Raw genomic sequence first — 19581 nt, forward strand, 5'->3', positions numbered from 1 at the left:
AGAACTTACTAAAAATACAGATGCTGATTCCCATGGTAGATCAAAGACTAGAATTTTTGGAAAAGTTGCATATTAATAAGCTTCACAGAAAAACATATGTCTGCTTAAATATTGAGAAATATATAATTATTTTAAACCTAGTTCTTTTTTGGGGGGGGGGTAGATGTGTATATTTATCAAAGAGGAAGGTACCAAATTGGTAGTTTCAATATAAATTTGTTAATTGTTATTTTCTTTTTTTGTATAAATTTTGTTAATTATTACATTTTTCGAATGTATAAAGTAATTTATTTGCAATGTAATAAACAATATAAAAAATAAATCAAAATTATAATAAAGTAGTTTCAGATATTTTGAAAATCAGAGTGTACATATTATATGAATAAATATACATCTATGACTTATGAAATAACAAAAGGAATGCTAAATCTGCAAACATTAAAATGAATGATAAACCCTATAGTTTGTTGACACTGATTTAAGAAGAAAAGAGATTTCAATTTCTTTCAACAGAAATATCATAAGGAAGTTGGGCATGATAACATATGCCTACAGTCACTGTGACTCAGGAAACCGAGGCACGAAGTCCACAAGTTGTAGACAGCTGCCGCAACCTAGTGAGGCCTTAAAGAATATAGTGAGACCCTATCACAAAAAATCTCAAAATAAAAAATTTAAAAAAGGGCTGTGGATGTGGCTCAGTGGTAAAATGACTATGGGTTTAATCCCCAGTACCAAAAAGGAAAAAAAGAAAAAAGAAATATCATAAGGAAAGTCTTTCTAAAGGACAATATGGCCATTGACCGTGATGGAGCCATTGACACTAGAATACTTTCTTGTAGTAAGCAACTGTAACACTGCCCAAACTGAATGCAGCAATTCTTTTTAGATAATAGGTAGCAGGCAGTGGAAGACTAAAAGAAAGAGTACTTACAAGTCAATCCTCGTGATCACTGACTTTCTGCCTGGGAATAATTCCAATAGAGGCTCAGAGAGCTAAGGTCTAAGTACAGCATGAAGGTCTCACTGAGATCAGGAGGTAGATATGAAAATTTGGAGCAGCAGAAGGAAATGAATTCCATGGTAGGAGACAGGGAGAGGGAGGGATTGCTGTCCTGCAGGGGATTTCAAAAATCCATGTGGAAACACCCTGTGAGTCTGTGGCTTATTTGGGGCAATATTTTTGCAGGCTGAGAGCACTAAGTGTTAACAGATTGTACCTGCTATGGGGTAAAGGGAAAAGATTAATTATATATTCAGTAGTTCTTCAGGGAAAGCAATGTGGGGTGAAGTTGGAGTTCTGGCCTCATTCAGATCCCATCAACACCCTTTTAGAACTTTTGGCATCCAACTGATACAAGAAAGGATGAGTCTTTAAGCGTAAATGTCAAATGCTAGAGTAGGACCCAGTACAGGCCTCTCTTAATAGAACCTATACCCAAGATGTAAGAAAACATGGAAAGAAAGAATTTGGACTGGAATCCTGCAAAATTGGAGTGACTTTGAACATATGCATTCTAATAAAGAGTGAAATTAGACCAAACTAGATAACGGTGACCAGCTAATAAAGTGCTTGCTGTAATAAGAATTAGTATTATTCAGAAGAGGGAAACAGAATCCAAAGTCAAGGTTTCATCTATTAATGTCCAGCATTCATTAAAAAAGCATTATGCATAAAAAAGGAAGTTGCGATCAAGCATCAAGAAAAATAAGGAAGACATTCCAGATTTTTGGTTTGGCAAAACAGCAAAAGCTATTATAAGTATGATTAAATAATTAAAAGAAAATTGCTTAAAAACTAAAAGAAGATATAATCTTAATGAGTTAAGAGAAAGAAACTTAATTAAAAATAGAAATTTTGGAACCAAAAATACCCATGATAACATGTTAAAACTGTGAACTAAACAGCAAATTGGGAAATTGGCATTGAAAGGGGAAAATGTCAATGAAATCAATAAGAACTCATTTGACTGGAATAAGAAGGAAAAAAGATTAAGTGAACAGAGTCTTCTGGTCTTTGTGGTATCATCAAATAGCCTCACAGGTATGTAGTTCGAGTTTCAAAGGAGATTAGGGAGAAATTGGGGAAGAAAAACATTGAAAGAAATAATGACTGAAAACGTTCCTAATCTGATGAAAAAGATGCATTACAGAAGAATTTACTGAGAATAAATTTGAACAAATATAAAAAGAGCTAAACTTTGGCACAGTATATTTAAATTTATGAAAATAAAAAATAGGAAAAAAAAACTTGAAATCAATGAGAAAGAGTCAGAAAGAGAGTGGGTGGGAGATAGAAAGGGGAAAGATACTAGGTCATAGAAAGAAAGAACATAACTAGTGGTGACATTTTGTGAGAAAAAATGAATGATGGTAGGTAGATGATAGTGAAATGATATTTTTGAATGTTGAAAGAAAAAAGTAGACTCAAAATTCCATATCTATGGAAAATACTCTTTCTAAATGAAGGGGACAAAATCATTTTTTTGATTAATAAAAGCTATGAAAATGTGTTGCCTGCAGACCTCCCACACTTGAAAGAGTGTCTTAGTCTGTAGCTAAATAGTACAAAATGGAAACTCAGATCTGTAAGAAGGAACAACAAGATCCAGATATGACCCTTTTCCAGTTTGGTTTGCAAATATGCATTTTTAAATTGCTGTAGACATTTCCCAGTATGATAAGAGCTGACATAAGGACAAAGCTGTCCTCTACTCCTTCCTACAGAGGACAGAGACTAATTCCAAAGAAAGAAGCTGGAGCCCTTATGAAGTCACTTCTAAAACTCACCAAACCACTGTGTTTTTCAGTTTTGTAAACCAACAAATTTCCTTTTAATATAACGAACACACACAAAAAACACTTCCAACAATCTTAAGTGACAGCAAAATAAAAGTACCTCCCTGCAAAAACAGGCTGAGGTATTTGTGATATCTTGCAGAATATTTTTTTTTTAAAAAATCAGTATTTATAGTATAGTACCTGCATATTAATAGGAAATAGCTCTCTATTTTTAATGTGGGCACATTCAATATCTTTTATCCATAGATCTAAAACTCAAAAAAAAATTTTTTTTAATTAGTTTGGTTGGTGGCAAAACCTGTCCTGACTTGAACTAATTTGGTCATACATCCTGACCTATGCTGACTTTAAGCTATTTATGATCCTTATTTATTTCACTGGGTTTTGAAGATGTTGTTGTTTCACTATTGAAACAGCCCCATGGTACTGTGTGTTGTTAGAGGTGTGGTCTAAGGTTCTGAAAGGCATTTTGTAGAGGCACACATTACCTTTCTTATTCAAGAACTTGTAAATCCTGAAAAACATCTGGTTTCAAGTGAGGAAATGTAAACTACAATTGTTTTTCTTCCTCTTTTTAAGGAAAATCTACGATCTACCTTTTTATAATAAGTATATGCAACTTCAGCAAAATGAAAAATAACAATTGAATAGTTATAATTCAATCTATAGACTGAAATCAAGTTCTTGTTTTTAAGAATGTAGCATATAAATCATCAAAAGCCAAGTTGCTTAAACTACTAATCCAGGAAACCACAATTATATTTTCCTGACAGCACTTACATTGCAAGGGCTACTGCTAATTAGAATTGCTCCCTATGAGCTGAATTCCAGGTACGTGGGTGACCATGTATGGTAATGGTTCTTTTAGCAGTTTGCACTCAGGAACAGAACACTATTGCTCAATACCATTCAAGTAAAAAGCAATTTCTACATTGTTGCTGAATAGATATATGAGTGATATCCATATAGCCATTTCTCCTGTTTTTTGGAGATGCAAACGGTATAAACTTGATAACACTTGTGGCCTGTAATCTTTCTTCTTACTGTATAAAATATGGATATTGTATTTGCCCTATATACCTGATAAGTCTGCTCAAGATTAAAGGAGAAAGCCTATGTGATCCTTCCTTAAAACTACAGAAAATATAATTAATTTTACTCTGCATGGTATGAAATTGTATTTCCTTATTCCTGTTCTTTGCCTCTTACCATTTCTTCTTCTTCTATATGAATGCTGTACTTTAACTTATTATGTACAAACAAAAGAAATCCTTCAAAAATTACCCCAGATTGGTCTATGATCTGTCATTAAAGTTCTCTCTGTTCTCTTGCTTCCTCTTACCTACCTCCTTTTCTCCCTTCCTCATTTCTCTCTCTCTCTCTCTCTCTCTCTCTCTCTCTCTCTCTCTCTCTCTCTCTTTTCTTTTTATGCTTTCAGGTTCTCTTAGTAGAGTTTCTACTCAAATTTGGGCAACATTGTAAATTAATTACATGTAGAGTGCTCACTGCCTGTTTCCTCCTACAGGAACAGGAGCTGTACGAAAGGAGAGGCATTTATATGTTCTGTTCATTATTTATATCTAGTAAATGGGGGATATATATATATATATATATATATATATATATATATATTTTATTATTATTTTTTTTTTTTGGTGAGTGGAGCTCTCTCTGCTTCCTGGTGCCATTTCCTGAGCCGCTTTCCTCCACTACATTCTTCTGCCATGATTTTCCACCACACTTTGGGGTCCAGAGCAATGGAGTGGGTCATCTATGGACTGAAACCACTGAAACCTTGAGCCCCCAAATACACTAACTTCCTCTAAAATTGTTCATCTCAGGTCTTCTTGTCACAGTAGTGAAAAAGCTGACTAATTGAACAATATACATGATATGCCTCTATGCACCCATTAAATGCATACTAATGACTAAACAGTACATTCAGTTTTGCAGACTTTATCTCATTTATCCTTTTAAAATAAGCCCGTAAAATAGGTGGAAATAGGGAAAGGAGGCTTAGAGATGTTTGCTCAAAGTTATACAGCTGATAAATGATAGAGAATAATATTCTAGCCAAAACCAAAATGCTCCCTATTTTGCCCTACAGTTTACCAAAGAATAATATTAAAATTCATCCTAACGAATAATTCTGTATTTAACATGGTTTTCGAGAAATCCCAACCAAAATTAGAAATGGTCATTATGAATAGAATCTCTGAAAATTTTAATTACATACTACGCTTGTACATGTTGACCTAGAATTCTACAGGTAAACACAAACAAGCTTATAACCCTTACTGCAATGGAAAGTTTCAGTTCTACTTTTAGGCCAGTTAACTGAAAAGTAGACTTCTATGATGAAGTTGCAAAAAGAATCTGAAGACCAATAATATTACTTACCTAGTAATTAGATAATGAAGAGTGGCTGAATTATGTTTTGATTTAGTTGAGGCACAACCAAAACATCTGGAGCAGAAAAAAAATGTCCCCTTTTAAAACTTGAGCTTATTCTTTTATTTAACTGTGGTGTCTGTCCTCTTTAAAATATCTACTTATTCTAACACATCAAAGTGCTTAATAAGTTTAAAATTAGTATATTTGTGTTTTCTGGTTCTAGAAACATTTTATCTCTGAGGATTAAGAAAAACATTATGATATTGTAGCACCTCAAGTGATAATCCATTACCTTATAGGTTATTACAATTATTTCCTGTTGATATTGCTAAAGAATCCTCAGAGTCTAAGCAGTCACTACAATTTATGTTTCAGGATTTTATAAATTAATAAAAGCTACATAGCACACATTTCAGGATTCTGTACTGCACTGCCTTAAGCAAGGCTTTTATTTAGCTTTCCATTTTAAACAAATCAACTTACCTTGAATAATGCAGGTATACTCTGTAAGACTTTCCTGATCCTATACAAGCTACTACAACTAAATTTCCAAACATGCAAAACTGGGGTAACACTTTCTATTTATTCATCACTGTTTGGGGAAAGAATTACTCATCCAAGATTATTGAATTATATGATCACTGATTAACCAATTTCCCCAAACCATTTTTATGATAAAACAGACCTCTCTTCATTAGTTTTCAAAGTTTAAATCCCTTGCATAAATTATCCTGGAACATCTATGTTTCTGGGTGCCCAGATAAAGATGATCTACCCTTTCTGACTATCTCCCAACCCACCGTTTATTAGAAGTTTAGTTAGCACCTTCTGACTTCTGTCTATTCGGATCTCTATTTCCATGTGGAATGGGATTCTCAATGTTACTAGTATCTCAGAGTACAGAACAGTGAGGAAAGTAGCATGTTACAAGAACACTCAGATAGGATCAGGCCACATCTGATGATCGTGACAGCTGCTTCTTGCTGCCTGCTACTGTCTTTTCTCAATGTCACCATGAAGTTACTTTCTTTTATTCTTTGACTATTTTCATGATCATTCCCTGTCCATCTTTTTGGAAAATACTCTTCATTTTCTCTCCCTTAACTGAGCTCTCAGGGTTAAGTCCATCTCTTCCTAGCCTCCTAGTGTGAGGTCAGCACTGCCAGGGGTTTCAGCTATCACCTTCGTTGTATCTCTGATCTCTAGCACCCTCTCTGCTGAAGAGTATCTGCAATGACACCCTCTTTGACTTATCTACTGGATAGTCCAACAAATCTTCAACACAATGTGAGACAGAGTACGGCTTGAATTTAATTACTTATTTCCAATGGCTTCACAGTTCCAAGCAGGCAATTTAATGTCTCAAAGTCTTAGTTTATACAACTGTAAAACAGGGATAATAATTTCATATCACTGGGTTGTTTTGAGGTGTTAATGATGAATTTTAGGTGATCAGTTCAGTCTTTGATACATAAAAGGACACATAGGCGTGTCGTTCAAATAGGAATTTATTACTGTCCAAATCTATTTGCCGATTTTCTATTACCTTGATCAGCCAATGACATTTATTTCTACCTATTTACAAAACTGTACATTCACAAATCAAGCCACAATTGAATCTGCTACCATTTGGTACTTTCCTCCTCCTACATAGTTCTTGAACCAGAAAATCCCTCTCAACTTTCTGTTCCCATATCCTGTCACAGAACTCATCGTTTCATGCCTATGACATACAAAAGTCTTCTTTCCTGTTTTGATTTAATATATCCTCCACATCATTGCCAAATTGGTTTGTTTAAAATGTGTGGGGGCACTGTCAGTCATACTCTAGAGTGCCCCTAATGAGTCACAGCCTGTATAACTCCTCCTCTTGTGTGCAGGTAGAACATGTGGCTTGCTTCCAACCAACAGAAAAATTGCCAAGGTGGCCAAATGCAGTGGCTAACACCTGTAATCCCAGCAGCTTGGGAGGTGTAGATAGGAAGATCACAAGTTCAAGGCTAGTCTCAACAACTTATCAAGGCCCTGTCTGCAAAAAAAAAAAAAAAAAAAAATGGATTTGGGATGTGACTCAATGGTTAAGCACTCCTGGGTTAATTCCAGATACCAAAAAGAAAAAAAAAAGGTGATGGTATGTCAATACCACAATTATTCCACATTGTGTGAGACCCCATATCAACATACTGAAGGAAGAAATTCTGCCAGCATTAAAGAAGCAGTCAGTTTTGAATCGCCAATGAATACATCCATGTGGAAGGGAACTGTGGGTGGTCTTAAGGAGCCAAGGGCCTCATTTCTGTGACAACTGAATTTTGCCAAAAACCATGTGGGTTTGGAGGAGGACACTGAACTCCAGGAAGAAATGCAGCCTAGCCTACACAGACTGCTACCTGTGAGACTATGAAAAGAGAGGCCAGCTTAGCCACATCTGTGGAGACTGCAATATGATAAAGCTGTGTGGTTGCAAGTTAATAATAATGTGGCAATTTGTTATGCAATAATAGAAAACTGTCTAAAACATGTCAGGCAGCCACTCCAAGGCTCAATAGACACTTATTGAATCAGATTGACTTGTCTCCTTCACTGGATACAAGATCCATACAGGAAAGTGGTATTGCGATTCATCTTTATATTTCATAAGCCCTGGCATCCAAGAGGCTCAATAAACTCTAATGAAATATCAATAGCATGGTTGTGACACATAACCATCATATTCCATTCTAATTGTGAAACAGATGAAAGAAACATCACATTTTGCACTAATCAGTAAAGGCTTTCACCAAACCTTTAAAACACATAATTGATTAATCTTTATTTTAAAAATTCTTTAGAAAACATCAATCAAGCTAAAATTTAAAAGCTGGTTGTATTAAACAGATTATCATCGATTTTGTTTTCAAACAATGCAAGTTTGAAATCGAACACAGATCTCAGTGTATTTGCATCAAAGTTTCGAGAGATTGCATAATTTTCTGGGTATTCTGGGGAGAATTTGCTTCTTTGCCTTTTCCAGTTTCAAGACTACCTACTTCCTTGGTTTTGATTCCCTTCCTCTATCTCCAAGTCCAGCAAAGTCCCATTTCTCTAACATGTTTTGCAATGTCGCATCTCCCTTTGGTTGCAAAACATTATGTGATTTGATGCACATGCAGACAATTCTGAAAATCTCCTTATCTCAAGGTCAATACCATATATATATTTGCAAGTCCCTTTTGCCAAGTGAAATAACATGTCTACAGATTCAGAAAATTAGGTGGTAGAAAATAAATTCTGGGGTAGGGGTTGTTATTCTGTTACCACATTAATGAACAAGAAAAATAAGCATTCAACTATGAAATGTAAAATGCATGTGATTCTAATGCCACAGACTTACCTCAAAACCTCCAATTTCTTTTTGTTCCAATTTACACATTTCACATTCTAAAATGAAACATTTCCTTCCATTTCCTAGAATTTGAACTCTTCCCAGTTCAATTAAAAAAAAAAAATAAAGCTGGCTTTTCACATAAACCACGAGTACAACTGACAGCTATAGACCTCCTACGGGCAGTCACAGAGAAGGCCTGGTCTGGCTGTGCAGGAGGCTAAGAGTTCTTCTTGTAGGGACAAAAGCTGCCAAGTCAGCCTCAGGGAAACTTGGCAGCACATCAAGAACAAAAACATAGTGTGGCTATTTATTCTTGACACACAGACAATAGACTTCATAAATTAGTTTCTTCAGGCTAGAAAATTGTCTTACATTCATGTGAATACAGAGTTAAATAGAGGCAACACACAGGCAAGAGATTTCACTGTAGTTGTACTGAAGTCATCTAGAGAAATATGTGATTGTATAGAAAATGAGCCAATGTCACAGAGCAAATCTTTGCATCTCTCCTGTTAAGAGGCACTGTGTCCTTGCAGGATCTTCTGAAATCCTCCAAATCTATCAACTAAATAAACAGAGGCATGACAAAAGAGTTTTATGTGTGTTTTGGTGAAAATGTAAGAAATTTTGGACACAGATTCAAGCCCCTTTTTAGGATAAATTTTAATGTGCACAAACTCAGTGATTCATCCGTTTTAGTTAGCTTTTTCACTGCTGTGACCAAAAGGCCTAACAAGAACAATTAGAGGAGAAAAAGTTTATTTGAGGGTTTATGGTTTCAGAGGTCTCAGTCTATAGACAGCTGAATCCATTCCTTGGAGCTCAAGATGAGGTAGAACATCATAGTAGAAAGGTGCGATGGAGGAAAGCAGCTGGGAATATGTCACCAAGAAGCAGAGAGAGAGAGAGAGAGAGAGAGAGAGAGAGAGAGAGAGAGAGAGAGAGAGAGAGAGAGAGAGACTTTCCTCACCGCACAAAACAAAAACCCAAACTCATGCCCCCAATGACTCACCTCCTCCAGCCACATCCTACCAGCTTCAGTCCCCTCTCTAGTGTGTTTCAAGGCAAAATCTGTCCAAATCTTCTCTTTAATCTTACAAGATGCAGTTTGTTAACATACAAGACTTGTTGACAACATGTAGACGGGTTAGGTGAACGGTATCACTCAAACTAAGGAAGGCCAATGCGAATGGTGCACGTCACCACATCAGAAGTGTATCTTGACATAGGTGATAAACAGTTTCTTCATTGTAAAATGAGAAACAGAAATGAAGTAAAATCATTAATGGAAAAGCCTGTAAAGCAGTGATGGCAAGTGAGGTAGTATATGAAGAGGATAAATGTTTAAACTGTGAAATTGGACTGATTTGTATTCCAGCAGTATTATTTATCACATATCTAATGTGACCCTAACTCTATCAGAATGCAGTGGAGGACAGTAGGTGCAAATCATTCACTCATTTATTCAAATCATCCTTATTAAGTGATGGACTCCTCTAGATACTGTCTTTCCAGAATTGAAGATAAGCACCTGTACCACCCACCACCCAGCCCACTCACATTCTTACAGCTCTTGGTAGAGTACTTACAAAGTGTTGGAAGAGATAATTCTTATACCTCAAAAGTTAGCATGATTATAGTACCCGTGCCAAAAGCTTGAAAAGTATACTTTATTACATTATCAGAATACTAAAAAATTAAGTGGATAATCTGAGCAGTGTGGGAATACTAAAATTCATGAAACCATCATGTTGAGATTTTACTGTTCTTGAAAGAAAAGATCTCTGAGGAGTGGCATAAAAGGAAAAAAAATTGTTTTTTGAAACAATTTTTCAGGGAGTAATCAGATACTTAATTAAATTAAGTTTTTAAGGTCAAATTTAAATGAGAACATTTGTCTCTGGACTAGCTTTCACTCTATGGGCTCTCTCTTTCCTTCTTTCCCTCCTACCTTCCTTTCTTCTCCTCCTCCTCCACCTCCTCCTTCTTTTTTTTTCTTTTTTCACATATCCCTCTTTGTTTCTCTTCTGCATGATCAAGCAGTCATGACACCATGATTTATCATTTTTCTCCTGTCAATTCAGCCATCATTTCACTCTGTTCCACTAGTGCTGCCTGCTGTGAAAATCCCTCCAGAGTCCATGGTAAACTCAGAAGTTTCCAGATTCTGCTTTGGAAAGCAGTTACCTGCAATATTATTAAAAACCAGTGACTTAAAAAGAGATTTTCCCCTTACTCATAATTGAAGGGGACATCTAGACATCATCCTTAGACTGACAGTCATGCAAAGGTTCCAACTGACAGTATATATACATACATAATTGTGTGTGTGTGTGTGTGTGTGTGTGTGTGTATAAAATCATTTTCCCCAAACTCAAATGAACTACTCTAGCTATCAAATTGTACGTGGAGCATCTTAGGGAGTTCTTTAAAAATCAGAATTCCTGGCTCTGCAGTTCATTAGCTGTGCCATTTTAAGAGCTGCACTGCCAGAACCACAAGTTACTAGGAAGCTACTTATCCTCTAATGTTGCAAGGCAAGCTTTTTAAAGCTTTAGTCACATATGTGGCACACACTTCAAAACTCCACACTTTCAAAAGGCTTACTGGAGCCAGCGTTCCAACTTAATCTTCACCCAGCTAAACGGAAGCTAATAAGAAGCTTGAAAGAGCATATACAATATAAGAATTTTGGCAGAATACCATACATGTTGACCCTACATTAAAAAATCATAATAATACTAAATCATCCTAAACCTTTAACACTCATTCACAAGAGTATTCTCACTCTTTCATCAAAAGCTACATGTCATTCTGATTCATACATAGTGCTAAATATATAAATTTGACAGAATGTGTCTGAACCTGACCCAGACGCTTAAATATTTTCATAACTCCAGAAGCAAAAGGAAAATGGGCAAAAACCTCTTGACAGTGCAATACTGTCTGCTCTGAACAAATGGCTTGGATGTTAAATAGTAGGTGGCAGAGTTAAAATAGAAATGCTAATCCTATGAGAGCTCTTGCCTGCTGCTTTATAGCCCTTTCTAAAGATAAAAAAAAAAAAAAGAAGAAAAGGCAGAGTGAATGAAAGGAAAAATAAGAAATTTAATAAATATTACAGAATAAAATAAAGCATTATATATATATATATGTATGTATATATATATATATATATATATATATATATATATATATATATACATACATATATATATATATATATAAATAATGGTTTATTTTCAACCTGTGATCTTTCTTGAAGTAGTAGCAGGAATGAGTGAGAAAATAATTAAGTATTTTTAGCTTCTAATTTGAATTTTGGTAAAACAAAAAAAAAAAAATAATTCAAGATAAAACAACAAACGTTTATTTTGCGAACATTATGAATCCTTGTGTTACCTCTACATATTCGAAAATAGCTTCTTTAAGAAGGTTTATTTTCATAAAATATTACAACTATCAACCAAAACAGAGGTCAGTAAAGTTTTTTTCTGTACAGGCCAAGCAGTGTATATTTTAGGCTTTGCTGGCTAAAGGTCTCTTGTGGCAACTACCCAATTCTGCTATGGTAGCACAAAAGCAGTCACAGAAATTATGTAAGTGAATGGGCAATGCCATTCATAAGAGTTAAGGAACAAAGCTCCCTCCCTTCCTTCTTTTTCCCCACTCACTTTTTTTTTTTTTTTTTTTTTTTTTTGCTTGGCATCTGGCAGCACATGGAAAACAATCTGAGAAGTCAGATGAGAGTGTAAATCCAGGTTACCAGCATCTCAGACTCAGCCACAGTTATTGGGTATTGAGCAAATTGTAACATTTACCAGCCATCCAGCCTATACAACACCATGCTACCACAGAAACCGTGTGAGCTTCAAAATCATTCATAATATCCATACTGCATACGGTTACATTATATCCTACTTACATTCCAATGAACTGTCACACAAGTTTTTCCTGTGGCATCTTCCTTGACTACTGATGCTTTCACAGAATTCTTCTGAATGTCTCATGATAATACAAAAGGGATGTTGGAATAGAAGCTTCCTACATTATGGCCATATTGGGGCATCATCATTTATTTATAACAGCTGGAGGGCTCTCTTATTCTTGGGAATTTGGCAACACCCAAGAAATGCTTTATTCTTCCATTTAAATACATAAAGCTAAGAAATCCTGGGATGATGATCTATGATTCTTCCAAAAGCCATTTCAGAAAAGACTAAAAGTTTCCCTTTTGGTGACAGGCAAGGACAGAGAATTCTTTTTGGAAGAAATCTTACCAGCAAACCAAGAACTACTTGGGCAGCATATATTATATATCAATATACTTTGTGGTAGAGTTTCAGGTTAACTGAAATCAATGTTTTAAAATTAGAGTGCAGTCTGATATGACAATATGGAAAGGATCAATGGTTAAGTGAGTTACCATCTCTCAGAAAGATGCTGTTGGCAGAGGCATTGTCATGGCACGCACTTTCCTATTAGGATAAAATTCCCAAGACACTCATGAGGCTTTGCAAGTAATCATTAGCATGGCTTCCCACTACAATTGAAAACATATGCCTAAATACTGTTTTTTAAAGTGACACAAATGTTTAAATACCAACATTAAAAAGTCTATATAAAGGTGCCAGAAACTTATGTGGTAAGAAAAGCCAAAGAATTTGTGCAAAAGCATGTTTCATACTATCTTCTATTTGAATAAACATTGCTGAAGATTTAAAAGGCTTCAACATTCCATCCATGAAATCTACATATTTTATGTAGATTTTATGAAAAAAAAAGCAATCCAACTGTGGCATCAAAGTCCACCTTTAAGACAGGCTTCAAAAGAAAAAAAAAAAGAAAACAATCTTCTTTTCTAGGTAATACAAGACATTAGGGAGAGGTGAAATGCAATTACCACTTTGCTTCAGGAAAGAATATTTTTTAAAATTGCAAACTCCATATTGGATGAACTGAGCTGAGTCTAAAAGCAATTTACATGGTGACTACATTTTTGAAGAATGTAGCTTATATGCAAGTCAAGATTAGCTTTCATGGGCACTCATGAATTCCTTATATTTCCTACGTAACGATGAATATAGTTATGATTTCTATTTTATCTTGACAAATATTTATTGAGTTAATCAGGTTCTGTGATATACCTAGAGAGAGAGAAAGATATACCAAGGAGAGAGAGAAACTTGAGAGGAATGTGCAGTTGTGAATACCAAAATGGGAGAATGGATTAAGTGCTGATTAGAAAGTCTTAGAAGAAGATAAATTGAGTTCGAAGCATGATGTTTGCAATGTTAATGGGTTACACAATGTGTGTTATCTACCAGTAAATTGTAAATTCAAATGTTGAGCTTAGAAAATGGCAAGGACTAATGACACACATTTTGGATTTGTTTGCACAGAATAGATAATTGAAGCTAAATGAATAAATGAGATGGCCAAGGAATATATAAAAAGAAGAGGACCATGGACACAACCTCTGGATATACACACAAGTATGAGCAAGGAGGAAGCCAGCTAATGGGGAAGGCGCAGCCAGGAAATTTGGGATTTACATAGTAATACAAGGCTTAAGCAATAGGCAAAGAGAGATTCTATAATGCCAAACAATGCAAAGAGGTGAGAGATATCACATTGGTTAGAAGACTGCATTTTCTTATTATAAGAATATTCAAGACACAAAATCAGCAATCAGGTAGAGATGGCAGTAGATGAGATATACATCTCATGTTATATCATGGTACAAGGTTTCTAAGCCAAGATTCAGTGTAGAATACAGTGGAGAATAAAGTGATTAAGGATTTAATTGGTACCAAAGGTCCTGGAGATGACAGGGTAGTAGGAGTAAAACTTGAGAGTAGAGTGAGACATCGGTAGTCTGGGTAAGGGGAATTATTCCTTAGCTGTTGAGCAAGCAAAGAGGGGACCAATGAAACCTCAGGTATAATTAAGCATGAGAGAGGACATCAAAAAGCACATTTTAGAAGATTCTTGGTTTCTGAAATTTCAAGTTGAAATTATGTGAGGATGAAAGACTCAAATCTGGGATTTTAGGTATAAGAATAAAAAGTGATAGAAAAGGAATGGAATAAGTTAAGTACACTTTGAAAATTTAATTTATCCAAGAAAAAGTAACCAAATTTAAAAATTGAAGTCAGAGTCTAGGTCATCCTTTTTTTTTTTTGTTGTTATTAGGGACTGAGTTAAGTCCCCAGTCCTTTTTATTTTTTGAGCCAGAGTCTTGCTAAGTTGCTTAGGGCCTGGTTAGGTTGCTGAAGTTGGCCTTGAACTTGCAATCCTCCTGCCTCAGTCTCCCTGTCGGATTACACGTGTGTCACTGCACCTGGATAATTAATTTTTTAATTTCAGAATGTATCTTCCATAGCTGCTATATTTTATAATGATTTTTACAGATACATTTTATATCAATTTCTTAAATTAGAAGAAAAACTTGCATATTTCTTGAAATAGTTCCAATATTACAATAAGACAGGTGATGAAATTCTATCCTGGCCTATAAGGTAATTAGAAATGTGTGAAATTCTATCATCTGTGACAACATGGATGAACCTAGAAGACACATAAAATAAAATAAGCCATGCATAGAAATATATTTTTAATCACTGACTGACCAGCAAACTGAGGTTGTTTCCTTTGTGTAGTGGTTCTCAAACTATAGGGTCCATCAGAATTACCACAGGGTTTGTTAAAATACAGAATGGCTGAGTCTTAGAATTACTGAGGTGTGGCCTAAAAATTTGTATTTTGAAAAAGTTCTCATTTATCATGATTTTTCTAATGTGAGGATCACACTTTGAAAGTCACTGTTATAAAACATTTACTGCTCTGTGAAATCTCTGAACAATAGTACTTTCACTCCTGTTAATTTGACAAATTAGAATTTGTGGATGTATTAAAATCACAAGCAATCCTTAGCAGAAAAAGTAAAGCAGGTGGCATCACTATACCAGACCTTAAACTATACTACAGAGCAATAGTAACAAAAACAGCATGATATTGGCACCAAAACAGACTGGTAGACCAATGATACAGAATAGAGGACACAGAGACTAACCCACAAAACTACAATTATCTTATATTAGACAAAGGTGCCAAGAATATGCATTGGAGAAAAGATAGCCTCTTCAACAAATGGTGCTGGGAAAACTAGAAATCCATATGCAACAAAATGAAATTAAACCCCTATCTCTCTGCATGCACTAAAATAAACTCAAAATGGATCAAGGACTTAGGAACACAACCAGAGACCCTGTGTCTAATAGAAGAAAAAGTAGGCCCTAATCTCCATCATGTTGGATTGGCCCCAACTTCCTTAATAAGATTCCTGTAGCACAAGAATTAAAATCAAGAATCCGTAAATGGGATGGATTCAAATTAACAGTTTCTTCTCAGCAAAAGAAACAATCTGTGAGGTGAATAGAGAGCCTACATCTTGGGAGCAAATCATACATCATACATCATACGTCATACATCAGAAAGAACACTAATCACTAGGATATATAAAGAACTCAAAAAGCTAACAATCAAAAAAACAAATATCCCAATCAATAAATGGGCCAAGGACCTGAAGAGACATTTCTCAGAAGACGATGTACAGTCAATCAACAAACCATGAAAAAGGTTCATCATCACTAGTAATTAGAGAAATGCAAATAAAAACCACTTTAGATTTCATCTCACTGCAGTCAGAATGGCAGCTATTATGCATACAAACAACAATAAGTGTTGGCAAGGATGTGGGGAAAAAGGTACCCTCATACACAGCTGGTGGGACTGCAAATTGGTGCAGCCAATATGAAAAGCAGTATGGAGATCTCTTGGAAAATTGGGAATGGAACCACCATTTGACCCAGCTATCCCTCTCCTCAGTCTATACCCAAGGGACTTAAAAACAGCATACTACAGGGACACAGCCACATCAATATTTATAGCAGCACAATTTACAATAGTTAAACTGTGAAACTAACCTAGATGCCCTTCAATAGATGAATGGATGAAAAAATATGGCATATATACACAGTGGAATATTACTCAGCAATAAAAGAGAATAAAATCATGGCATTTTCAGGTAAATGGATAGACTTAGAGAAAATAATGCTAAGTGAAGTTAGCCAATCCCAAAAAACCAAATGCTGAATGTTTTCTTTGATATAAGGAGGCCGATTCATAGTGTATAGGGAGCAGAAGTATGGGAGGAATAGACAAACTCAAGATAGGGCAGAGGGGTTGGAGGGGAAGGGAGGGGGCATGGGGTTATTTATAATGGTGGAAAGTGGTAATCATTATTATCCAAAGTACATGTATGAGGACACGAATTGTTGTGAATGTACTGTGTATACATAGATATGAAAAATTGTGCTCTGTATGTATAATAAGAATTGTAATGCGTTCTGTTGACATATATAAATAAAAAATAAAAAATTAAAAATAAAATCACAATACTAATATTTTCAAAAAAGCCTGAGTTAAATTCACTTCCAAGTATTGCATAAACCATGTTACATATCATCCTTAGTACCTTTCGGAAATGACCCTACCTACTGATTGAGAAGTCACAGAGTTGGCTTTACTTCAGAGGAATACATATCCACACTTGAAATTTCTTCCTGCCCTAATTCACTACTTCTACATTTCACCTTAATATTGCTAGGAAATATCCTAGATGCTATACATATCAACTCTTTTAGTTCCTCACAACTCTCTTAAGTTACTTCATTTCATTGGCTCCACTTACAGATGTGGAAACCAAGGCATAGAGAGATTAAATACCTCACTAAAGGCCAGACAAAAGTAAGCACTGGAGTCTTTCTAGTTTTAGTACCATGGTGTTAATCTATTGCCTCTATTATTGTACACCTCTTGAAGTATGGCTTGAGCTCCATTACTTACCCGTTCCAAGAAACAGGACATGGTATCTACCATCGGCAGCATTCACTCGATCCACAGCGATCTTCGTATACTTGTAGTCAGTGCCTATGCGGACAATCAAAGGCCGCCTGTGGATTGGGTAGATGGAATTGTACATCAGAGGATGGTTCCGAATGAAAGTGACAACATCATCAGGAAACTCCTTGGTGGTTCGCATGTTGGGCGTAAATGCTCCTCCTGGGCACTAAAACAGAACAAAACAAAATATATAGAGAAAGAACCAAGTTAATAAAAATGGTTACTCTGTTTTAGTAATAACTGAGATCTCTTTTTCAAAACATTTAAAGCTCCAGTTGTTTAAAGTGCATTTGCTATCCACTGAGAAAATAAAATTATATACATATATATAGACAGCTATAGATATAGATATATATCTGCAGAAAATTAGTATCCAACGTGTTAAATTTGATCATTGAATGAAGCTAAGTCCACAATATCTACCCTATTTGTTTTCAGAGAGGAGCTGTTGCCATAATATTTACTGTTTTGATCTGTCATTTTTATGTTTCTTATTTTTCACCCTGACACTATCATGGTATAAAAACCAAAATTGTGGACACAATCTAATGGTTCTGTTGGTTAATATCAATTAGATGGCCATTATCAAAGTCAATCAGTACTCACATGTAAGAGTTTTGTTCCATCTGACCTCTAGTCCTAAAAGGAGGTGATCTCAGAAGTTGGAACTTAGGTTCGATATGGTAAATTAGACCTGAAATTCTCCTCTAGAAAAGACTCTAGTCATGTTCATTTAATGCCCTACAAGCCCCTACATGACCTGGCCTGGGCCTGCCACACCTATTGTAGTTCTTGCTGTACCTGAACTTCCAGCATGATTGCCCTCCCGGATTTTGGCTCCTGCTGTTGTTCTGCATTGGTCATACTTTTCTCCAGCCTGTTCCAAGGCTTTCTCTGTGGCCTCATTTAGTTATCAGTTCAAAAGTTGCTTCCTTTAAGGTGATGACACACAAAAGTAGCTCCCCCACTCCATCTCTACCATCAATCTCCTTAGCCTATTTTTCTTCAAACTCTTTCCCTAACAGTATGTTACATATTAACTGCTTGTATCTCTATTATCCATTTCTCTCTCTCCAATGTAAGCTGTGTGCTGAGAGTAACTGGATCTATATTGTTCATTGCTCTCAGACCTATAACAATAGTGGTAACAGCAGATATTTGACCAAGAGGAGTTGAATGAGTGGACTATATGATTCATTCTATCTAGCCTGCAATTTTGGTACAAGTGCTATATGAAACAGATTCTCAACTCCACCCAGGAGAAGAGAGATTCAGAGCATCCATTTCATCCATTTGGACAGAAAGCAGTAATGAGATCTAAAAACAGACTGCTGGACAGCTTCGGCAGTCCTGGAAAGGAACCCTGACAAGGGCTTCTGAGGAGAAGCTTCCTAAATGTAACATTAACTAAGGTCAAACTTAAGAGTAGTCTGGGAGCTGCTGAAGCTTGAAACTTAAACTCCCTCATTAATTAGGAGCTGACTGTGACGTTTTATGAGCATTGCCATTGAATATGATATTTTAACATACATAGACCTTATTTACCTAACCTTATTAAATGCTTGACAATATTTCTACTTACAGAAACAAAAATATTTGACATTTTTTTTCTTGAAATGCATAGCACTCCTGTTGTAGTTTTCACTATCCTCATTACAGAGTTTTGGAGTAAAAGGGGAATAAGAAAGCAAGCTTCCTGATCAATAGCAATGGGTACAACATAGTAGTAAACTGCAGGATATAATGGGGGCTGTTACCAACTGAACAGTTACACCTTAGCCAAAGGTGGCTATGGTCCCTTATGATCAGCTTTTACTCCTATTCAGGAACATAAGCCTAGTGCTGCCAGGTTGCACCAGACGATAGAAATGCAGAATTCTGTGTGAAATTTGCCAAATCTTTAATTGTTGACGCCATGAAAAAGGAAAACAACTTTGGGGTTCAAACAAAATATGACAACCTCTAGGTTGAACCCTTAATAGCTATCTAATGGCATTAGTACTTTTGGGTCAGTGTTGCCAGACAGACTTGCATTTTCAAATACATCATCA

The 19581-nt window shown here is 35.6% G+C and overlaps 1 protein-coding gene across 1 annotated transcript in view; it reads right to left on the reverse strand.

Moving 5' to 3' along the window:
- Sema3c (semaphorin 3C) overlaps nt 1-19581 on the reverse strand; it is a 159668-nt gene that overhangs the window by 26242 nt on the left and 113845 nt on the right. The window contains exon 12 of the mRNA XM_076835128.2: nt 17474-17696. Within this exon, the coding sequence (XP_076691243.2) occupies nt 17474-17696 (223 nt within the window). The remainder of the gene's footprint in view (nt 1-17473; nt 17697-19581) is intronic.

This window comes from Callospermophilus lateralis, chromosome 1 (genome assembly GCF_048772815.1).
Source record: "Callospermophilus lateralis isolate mCalLat2 chromosome 1, mCalLat2.hap1, whole genome shotgun sequence".
Classification (NCBI taxonomy): domain Eukaryota; kingdom Metazoa; phylum Chordata; class Mammalia; order Rodentia; family Sciuridae; genus Callospermophilus; species Callospermophilus lateralis.